This window comes from Odontesthes bonariensis, chromosome 20 (genome assembly GCF_027942865.1).
Source record: "Odontesthes bonariensis isolate fOdoBon6 chromosome 20, fOdoBon6.hap1, whole genome shotgun sequence".
Classification (NCBI taxonomy): domain Eukaryota; kingdom Metazoa; phylum Chordata; class Actinopteri; order Atheriniformes; family Atherinopsidae; genus Odontesthes; species Odontesthes bonariensis.
The window spans coordinates 24,487,442-24,496,630 of record NC_134525.1 but is presented as its reverse complement, the minus strand read 5'-3'; the positions used below and the strand labels follow the sequence as shown (position 1 = coordinate 24,496,630).

Genomic DNA, 9,189 nt, shown 5'->3' with positions numbered 1-9,189 from the left:
ATTATGAGGAGGATAGTTTCTCCTGGAAAACCTGGGACTAGATACAGTATGGCTGTAACTGGGGATGAGACAGAAACTGGTATGTGTTGATTTTTTTTTTTTTTTACACTGTTGTTCAGTTGAAACATTACTTTATCAGGCTTTCAGAATGCAGTCAGTGTTAAGTGATATAGTACAGCGAAGTACTTTTGGGTTGAAAAAAATTGGGATCATTGTGATCTTCGCTCTGAAGATGTTACATTTGTTGATTATGTTTTCCGGTGAATATTTACCAAACCAGCTGAAGGCAATTAGCGGTCTAATCAAATAAGAATGGAGAGTGCCCTATTCTAGAAAAAAGGGGGGAGAAAAGTAGCAAATGATCTGTTGCCACAGTCGGCTGCAACAGGCTTAATTAGACACATTTTTGAAGAATCTGTCTGTTCTTTCGGTTTCTCTCCCCTTTCCTTCTCCCCCTGTGTGAAATGCTTCAATGTGCTGCCCACTCAGAGCCACACAGCAGCAGTGTGTGACGTCACTGCCTTTTACCAGAACAGACCCCCCCCCCCCCCCCCCCCCCCCCAGCAGTGACATGTAAACGCGAGGCAAATAAGACGTACACCGACGTCAGCTGCCGTCCGTGCTGTGATTACACACAGCTCCTTTCGCAAGTCCAACTTATCGCAGAATTAATCAGCTTTGCTTTATGATGTGAGGGTCGGCGAGTTCTGCTGGCACAGCAGACAATGAACAGATGATAAGAATGGCACCATTCTTTTGCTTTTTGCAGGGACAAGATTTTGTACAAAGCAGCTTTATATGAACTAATCCTCTCTAGTTTCTGCGTTGATGAAACATTTTGAATATCTTTACTTTATTTAAAATAAACCCTCTGCTGGGGATGGCATGGAAAAGTTTCATAAGAGCATTATTCAGGCTGATTCAGACTGGAAGCAAGTTGAGTGGTTAATATAGTTACAGCATAATTGGTGATCAGCTTGTTGCCAAACCGAAATGATCGACGCCACACAACACTTCTACACACAGCAGCTTTGTAAGGGGTTGATTATTACTAAGTATTTAGACCAGTAACAGAATTAATTGCAGCAGGCTAGAGTATCTGACCAAAGACTAATGCTAAAGTTTATGCATTTGCAATTCTGTGCATTGTGAATGAAAAATGAACGCTTTTAATCCAATTTAAGAAAAAAAAAAAAGACAAAACAATACGCTCACAGTCACAAAGTTCACTTTTGTGTGTGCACCGTAAGCGTCCAAACTCTGTTAACTGTCATCAGTGTCACACCCAGAGAATGGAGGACGCAGATGCAGGAGGTTTAATTCCAAGACTTTTATTAGAGGAGCAGCAGATCAACCAGTTCCTCGTGAGAGAAGCTAAATGGGCTATGAAATATTAATCTAAGAATACACTTTCCAAAAGTGGAGAAGTATATCTATATAAAAATTATCCAAACTCAAAATCCAAACAAAATCACTCCACTAGCGGAGGAGAAAACAAAAGACCATGAAACTTTATTTTTAAACTAAATGTCACTCCTACTGAGGAGGAAAACAAAAGAGCCTCTCCTAAAAATCAGAGGAAATATTCTGTGAAAGATTAACAAACAAAAAAGAGGGAAAACAAAAAGGCTATAAGCAAAATTAACTCTGTAACTCTTACAGGTCCTATATTATCAAAAACTTACTCTGGGAAAACAAAATCACACACACTCTCACGAGGATAATTACCACTGGGAACTCGGAAACTGGCTTGGGAAAAACGCTAGGATGATGCACTGTACGGAGACAGATACAACACACTGGCACAAGACAGGGGGAGACGCAGACTCTTAAGCACACAGGGGTAATGGGAAACAGGTGGAATCATTCTTACCACAATCAGACTGGAACACGAGAGGAAGGGCAAGTGACCTGGAACGAGAGGGAAGTTAGTCTTTCAAAATAAAACAGGAAATGACGAAACAATACATGAAACGAGACAAAAACCCAACTTAACCTCACCACGGTGTGACAATCAGAATCAGATGTTTCCGTCTCAATCTGGACTACACGAATACCGAAAACTCTTAAACACATCCATCCGTTTTTCTAGACCCGCCTAATCCATGTTAGTGTTGCGTTGGGGGCGCTGGAGCCTTGCCCAGCTGCCATTGGGGCGAGAGGCGGGAAACACCCTGGACGGGTTGCCTGTCCATCACGGGGCTCTTAAGCACATTTTCGAAGATTTGTGAATATTAGAGCCGGAGTCATTGAGTGATCTGATTACTCAATCAACGCAAAATTATTCTGCAGCGACTTTGGAAACTGATTGCATATTTTAGTAATTTCAAGTATACAAATTACAAAGCAGCTATTTGAACGTTACCTTTGGCTTTAGGAAATTATTTTTGGCATTTCAGTTGTTCCTTAACTTTCAATATTTAAGGATTTAAAAAAAAAAAAAAAAAAAAATTATAATAACGGATGATGTGGTGATTTGATACCGAGAATATTCTTTCTTGCAAATGACTTGCCAATTTGCTGTAGTTGGACTCCTGAAACTGTTGTTTTTCACAAATATGTTACAGCTTTTAACTCCACTTGCTTCTTCTTTACATTGCTAAGCCGTTGCCAGCTTTTCAAAATGTCACAGATTATGCCGTGTAGTTCGGTCATTTCCACACAACCCTTTTTAATGGATTTTGTAAATGAGTGACACAACTCAATCGTGTGGTTTGACACATTGTTTCTGTTGCATATTTGCAGGCTCTGCACCTGTCTTGACGAGCTGCCAGCTGTGTAACTCCCCCTTCAGCCTCCCCCTGGGGCAAGCAGGTGTCGACGCTCACAGCTCCAAGAAGCCCTCAGAGGATGACTTGCAGAAGAGGGAGCTGCGCCTAATGAAGAACAGGTAGAGGGCTGATAACGTTTGCCAGCAGATGTCATTAGATGTCATTTTAAAAAAAATGCAGTATTGTGCAGCAGTCTGAAGCCGCCATCTATTTCCGTTTGTGTTGCCAGAAGAATAGAAAATACCTGCAGCAGTATGTTTAAACATAAATAGGAATGCAGTGTATAAGGCAAAAAAAAGTTATTACCGTTTCAACAAGCTGGAAAGTTAATGCGATAACAAACTTCCTTCAATTCATCTTTAAATTGTCTTCATGAGTAGTTGTCGAGGCTTCTTTGGATGTTGGCTGACATTTGTTTTCGCTGTCTGTCGCGATGATACCACAAACGCTTCAGTAATGTTGAGGTTCGGGTTCTGGGGAGGAATTAACACTCCAAGAGAGCTCTTGTTTGATTCTTGTGTGATTAAACAGAAAATTTTCTTCTGAAAATGGTAGAACTGACAAAAAAAAAAAAAAAAAAAGTTGAGGTCCGAGTACTGGACTGAAAATCAGAGAACTGTTGCTTGAGCGCAGTCTCAGAGATGACAAAGAAAGTCTGACTCCTTGAAAGAAAAACATAAAGAAATAAGGGTGACTCGAGCCTTTTGCTCACCGTACTGTCCTGTTCTACCCCCGTGGTGATTATCTAATTCCCTCTGCTCAGCCTCCTGTGTGAAATACAAACAAATAAATGACAATGGACGACAAGAAGACATGTAATGATGAGATTCAGAGTGTGTCATCATTCCACCGCATGATTCTCTTCCATCCAGGGTGTTTTTCTGCTAATCCTTAGGTCATCTGCTTGTTAGCTGCTCCGTGATCTGTTTGAGGTGAAGTGGAGACTGAGTCAGCTCACATGACCAAATGTCAGTACTTTCTATGCATAGATTTGTGAATAACTGGTTTACTAGAGAGCAAAGCGATGAATCTCTCATTTAACATGCTTTTCTGCAGTCTGTTGGGGCTTTGCTTCAGTTTTTCTTTGTTTATTTTTTCCAGCTCTTCTTTTAGTTGTGTGAGAAGTCATCGGCGCACCATCTTGCTTGCGTTTTTTTTTTTTTTTTGTTTGGTTGCCTTCTTGTTCAAAACATCAACGCCAAGCCCTACCAACAGTGCTGTGTCTAGAGTTAACGCCACTGTAATCATCATCATCTGAACATTCTGTGCCCATGTGAGGAAAAAAAAAAAGCCTTTGTCATTTATGGCCGGAATAAACTTTCTGTTGAATCTGGGAGGAAAGCCAAGATTCTGAGGCTTCCCTTTTTCTCCACAGTAACGGTTGTTGTTGCTTCCAGGGAAGCTGCGCGGGTGTGTCGGCGAAAGAAGAAGGAATACGTCAGATGCCTCGAAAATCGCGTGGCCCTGCTGGAAAGTCAAAACAACACTATGATAGATGAGCTTAAAGCCTTAAAAGACATCTATCGACACAAAGTGGAGTGATTCCTCCCACCAGAGGAGGAACTGGAACTGTGTGAACTGGGTCTTTTTGGACTCTGCTTCTGCATAAAACAGACACTTACTAAACACTCCTTGCCCTTATTGTTCAATGTGTTTACACAGTGATGTCAGTGTTTCAGGCTCATAATTATCCTTGCACGGCCAGCAACAAAAACAGAGTTATCATTGACTATTATGAGGACCTTTTGAGCAGGCAGGCTTCCAGAAGAGGCATGAAGAGAAGGAAGGAGTATGGGCCACCTGCTGGCCTTACTGGAAATGAAGAGGCTAAGGCTCTAGCTGCAGTTGAATAAACTTAATATAGGTATACACACACACTGCCCGATCCACGCCGTCGTCATCTTAACTGCACTGCATTTTACATTCCGTCAGAATTAGTTTTACAGGTCGGCTCCTTTGAATGACTTTGTAATTAATGTAAGGAGGTTTAGATTGCTAAACGTTGTCAGAAGCCACATTGTTAATCGTCGGGGCTTCACAAAGTTTGATTTGATTCTAGATCAGAAATCCCGGTGGGACTATAGCTGCAGGAACAATCTTTTACACCTTACTTAGAAACCTTTAAGGATCTGTGGTTCATCCCTGTGAGGACATGTCTGCTTCTAGCCCTTGGCATTATTATTTATTTATGTGGGTTTGCCTTACATTTTTTAATTACAGCTTTAAGATAAAGGTGTACATGTATATTTAGGGGGTGGGGGGTTGCTGATTTAATTCCCTGCCTGCTGCTGAATTTAGTCAATTATTTCTGTGTCCTTTGATTTGATGACAAACCTGTTTCTTAAAATCTGAAGCATTTTAACTTACAGCCAGTGTTTTATTCCACTCCTGAAGTACCGATGTCTTGTTTTTACCCGGCCATATTCAAAGGTCCCAGACTTTCCTGCTTCAATAAAGTTCTTGTGCAATCTCTCTGTGTTGTTTTCATAGAGAGTAAATGTAAAGAACTCATATGATGGGCACAATGCTCAGGTTACAGGTCCACAAAGAAGCCTCAGTAAGCGAATTTAACTGCTGTTAGCTGTCAGAGCACTTACATGTTGCTTCACTGCAAGTTTTTGATATAGCCATTACCGCCATGCTGCGTTTTTTTTTTGTTGCCAAGAACATGTTCTGTCCTTCAAAAATCACCCCTTACGAGGATTGTCACTGATGAATCAGCAATTTCTCCTTTCTCTCAGTTTCTGTTGATGAAGGTAAAGGCGGCACGAGAGAGCTTCACTGGTATTAAACCATTTTTCAGAATGCTAGAACCAGCTGAGCATCGATGTGCTCCTTCACTGCGAGTACAAAATGTGTTGCTTGAAAAACAAAGGCACGGAAATGCTGTCTGACATTAACCATATTAGGGGAGCAAGTCTAATCTTGATTCCTAATTTGACAGGGATGACCAAAAGAGGAATCATAAATAGTGATGTTGGAAAAGTTACTCGTTGACAAGACCCTGTTTACTGTGCAATGATTATATTATGATGTACAGTTTGCTGCAGAAACACAGAAACAAAGTGACCTCAGAAATAATACAATACCTTTGAGACTTGCACCGTACGTGGGCCCATTTTGACACCTTATCCCTGCCTTGAGAGAGACCAAACAAAGCTCTGGGATCAAACAGGACTGATGTGAGGTTAAACGATGCATCTGGAAGCACAGTCCAAAAGCAATGCTGCAGAAATGGGAGCAGATAAAATGGTTTGTGCTGATAAAACTATGAATTTACTGCAATGTAAACAAGTTTGCCTCTTTAATTAAGTCACATATCATTGGCAAGATGCTTCTGCAAAAGCCTCTATATCCTCCACACAGTCAGCTACAGCTACAGATTAAAGGAGCCTTTTCACTCGTGTGATTGGTGGAAAAAAAAGAAGCAACTTAAAGACCACAATATGTGCTCTCCACTATGTTTGCGCCCCCCAATAAAACGTGCAATGCATCTGCAGTACCAGCAGGCTGCACCATAATACAAGGCCTGATTACATCAATCGTTACACTCATTCTCACATACCACCGCCTCCTCCAACAGTTTCACAGCCATTTTATTTAACCTATAGCAAAACAAAGTGTTTAGGGATTCAACCATCTTCAGTCATGACAAAATGATCAATTGACACATGAAAATGTCCACCTTTGAACTCAACAAGTCAGAATCACAAATGTAGGCAAGCTCAGCCAGCTGTTTAAGCAAGACAGCTACATGGTATTTTTCTATTCTATTCTACTAAATTATATCATATTACATTCTTGAATTATTGCATCCCCCTGGAGACTGTCATAATGGTTAAATTATTACACAGTTGTAACCACCCCCTTGAACCGGAACCTTTTCCTTTTGCTGCCACAATACTGATATGTTTAAGTACTGACGGGAAACATGTTATTTTTTGCTTCTCTCTCAACATCCAATGACTAAAAGGAGGACTTAAAAAAAATCAATCGCAGGCAGTAGTGAGCAACTGAAATTTAAACCTGTAGTGTTGTTTTTTATTTGCAAATTGCTAAGTGAAAGGTGAAAGTCAAACCAAATCACACGTTTGAATGGTCCAAAAAGCCAAGTTGCTTGAAAAACGACTTTACGAGAAGCACCTGAAAGTAACACGATAGCGGATGTAGCAACGCAGTAGCAATCTACAGTATTCTGGCAACCATGTAGCGCTGAGTGCAAAAATATTTTTGTTCCAACTTGCTGAAGTACGATGCTATCATCTTCGCTCATGTCGACATGAAATATCAGAGCATGGAAATGCATTGGTGAAGAAACAGGACGCTCGGTCAGGAACTACAAGGCGGAGGGAGTCGACAGTGGATAGGAAGCCCGTTCCGAGGCACACACTAACCTCGCTTGGAGGTTTGGAAGGGGTCTTTGGGCTACTCGTTAAATTTATCAGTGTCTCTTGGCGGCTTTTATCTGCTGTAATGGCTCCGCTTGACCAGCTCAGTGTGCTTGACTTGCCGGAGCAGGGCGTGTAACGCTTGCGGATACCGGGGCTAGTTTGTAGTTTGCACCAGGTCTGTATCCGCGTTACCGCCCCGTTTTTTGTCTCTTCGAGAAACACCAACAGCACGACTAAAAACAACAACAACAACAACAACACCAAAAGGGTTGAAATTAAAGCCTTTAGGCGCGGACTGTCACCAAAACCGGCGTACAAAAATGGGGAATACAACCTCCTGCTGTGTGTCGTCGAGCCCCAAACACCGGAGGAGCAACCACTCCAGGCTGGAATCCTACCGGCCGGAGCCGGAGCTGAGTCGCGAGGACACGGGCTGCAACCTCCAGCACATCAGCGACAGGGAAAATTTAGACGGTAAGACTGAGACAAAAGTGTCTGACGTACATTTCAATTACTCAATACAGGAAACAACAAATACTAAGTGCTCACATATGTTGCTATTGGATTACTAAGTATTACTTATTGCATTTATTGATGTATTTATAGAATATGTAGCCCATATAGAATTCTTTTGTTGTGGACGGTGGTTTATTTTCCTTTTCCCACCTCTGCGCATAAAGGCTGAAAAGTGATAAACTGAGAGCTTGCAGCGTCTTTGCAAAGGACACACCCACCTGTTATACCAGTAACCACACTTCTGTAGACTTCGTTTCAACGTCCCTTTTTGGCTCAATGGCATCTTCTGTGTTGGCCATATTTGACCTAAGAAGCACGTCTGGACCAAGTCTAGTTGGTAGTCTGAAGAAGTGCGCTGTCTTAATATCGGACCCTGAGCATGCATCATTCTCACCATGTGTCTCTGTGTGTGAAAGGATGCCTGAGGTTGAAAAAGCTTTTTAAAGCGTTTGCATTAGTTAGTTTCCCATCGGGGGTAGGGGGTGTGATAATGTTGAACGGTGTTTATGGCAGGTTGATCATTCATTTCCTCCTTGCAAGCTGAGAAATGCTCAACATGTTTCGGTGTTCATTAACAGCACACCACCACCCTCATACTCTGCTCTACATTCAAAAGCAGCAGTCCTCAGATCTTTCTTGGTGTGGTTGATCCAACAAAATTATTCACATTCCCACATTCACAGAGACAAAAGATGCTCTGCTATATACAAATGCAAAGAAATGTGTCAGATCACCCAGATTAAAATGACAGATTTGATCAGAGTATGGTGAGGTCTAAAGTATGTAGCCTATATGCGGGTATCCCTCCTTTACATGCCAGAGAGTAGAAACCCGTCTGATTAGCAAGGAAGCATGAGGCAGTGGGAGTAAAGGCAGAGAAGGAAGTAATCCCAGCATGTCACCGCACCAGGGAAATAGCTTACCAGAAACAGCAGGAACCGGCCTTAATGCGTGTTATTTGGAAAACTGAATGCAGGTTGCGGCACGGCATCTCGCTTGCCATTACATCGCCTTAATCTTAAAAACGAGTCTAGATGTAGGCTTTTATCAGTGTGCAGAGCACAAGGGATAAAAATAGCTGGTACAACCGTGCGCGTGGTTGTTTAAAGTCAGCCAAAAGCAGGTCAAAATGCTTCTTGAACCTGGGTCTGCCTCAGTTTCCCTGGGGCTTTCTTGGGTTCGTTATCAAGTAGTCCTCAGCCTCTGAAGTGGGCCTCCTTCAGCAGCTTTGTTAATAATGCAGCAGACATGGAATGGGTCGGAACAGCTTTGATCTCGATGATTTTTAACGAGCAGTTGGACATTTACATCTTACGAACTGGAGTCTCCTAAACGGCGCCGTTACTTTATTTATGCTCACGCCCCCCTGTGCTCTGATGATGATTCTGATCAGGCTTTTGGTTGCAAAAGGTTAAAGAAGAAGTGTCATTAGAAATCCTTTCTTTATTTCTTTACCTCTTTAAAATATTTAATTGGAGCAAAAATATAATGAGCAAAAAGATTTTGACCCT

General features: G+C 41.8%; 2 protein-coding genes and 1 long non-coding RNA gene across 4 annotated transcripts in view; 2 read left to right on the top strand and 1 right to left on the bottom strand.

Moving 5' to 3' along the window:
- LOC142369910 (cAMP-responsive element modulator-like) lies at window positions 1-5,228 on the top strand. Its single transcript, XM_075452323.1, has 3 exons — window positions 1-79; window positions 2,746-2,890; window positions 4,169-5,228. The coding sequence occupies exons 1-3, from the start codon at window positions 4-6 to the stop codon at window positions 4,311-4,313; spliced, it is 366 nt and encodes a 121-aa protein (XP_075308438.1). The 5' UTR covers window positions 1-3; the 3' UTR covers window positions 4,314-5,228.
- Window positions 2,751-6,129, bottom strand: LOC142369911 (uncharacterized). Its single transcript, XR_012767736.1, has 3 exons — window positions 5,861-6,129; window positions 3,078-3,694; window positions 2,751-2,876 (listed from the first exon to the last, which is right to left on the bottom strand). It is a non-coding gene; the product is annotated as an uncharacterized LOC142369911 (long non-coding RNA).
- A 771-nt stretch (window positions 6,130-6,900) lies between these two features.
- The window catches only part of ccny (cyclin Y), a 32,423-nt gene continuing 30,134 nt past the window's right edge, over window positions 6,901-9,189 (top strand). For both annotated transcript variants that reach the window (XM_075451932.1, XM_075451931.1), the window contains exon 1: window positions 6,901-7,636. In XM_075451932.1, the coding sequence (XP_075308047.1) occupies window positions 7,483-7,636 (154 nt within the window). In that variant the 5' untranslated portion in view covers window positions 6,901-7,482. The remainder of the gene's footprint in view (window positions 7,637-9,189) is intronic.

What these genes read in the sequence shown, in the direction of transcription:
- LOC142369910 (XM_075452323.1), top strand. Translation starts at nt 4, where the DNA reads ATGAGGAGGATAGTTTCTCCTGGAAAACCTGGGACTAGATACAGTATG. An exon ending in TGGGGATGAGACAGAAACTG is followed by an intron (nt 80 to 2,745) that starts GTATGTGTTGAT and finishes GCATATTTGCAG; the next exon opens with GCTCTGCACCTGTCTTGACG. An exon ending in CTGCGCCTAATGAAGAACAG is followed by an intron (nt 2,891 to 4,168) that starts GTAGAGGGCTGA and finishes TGTTGCTTCCAG; the next exon opens with GGAAGCTGCGCGGGTGTGTC.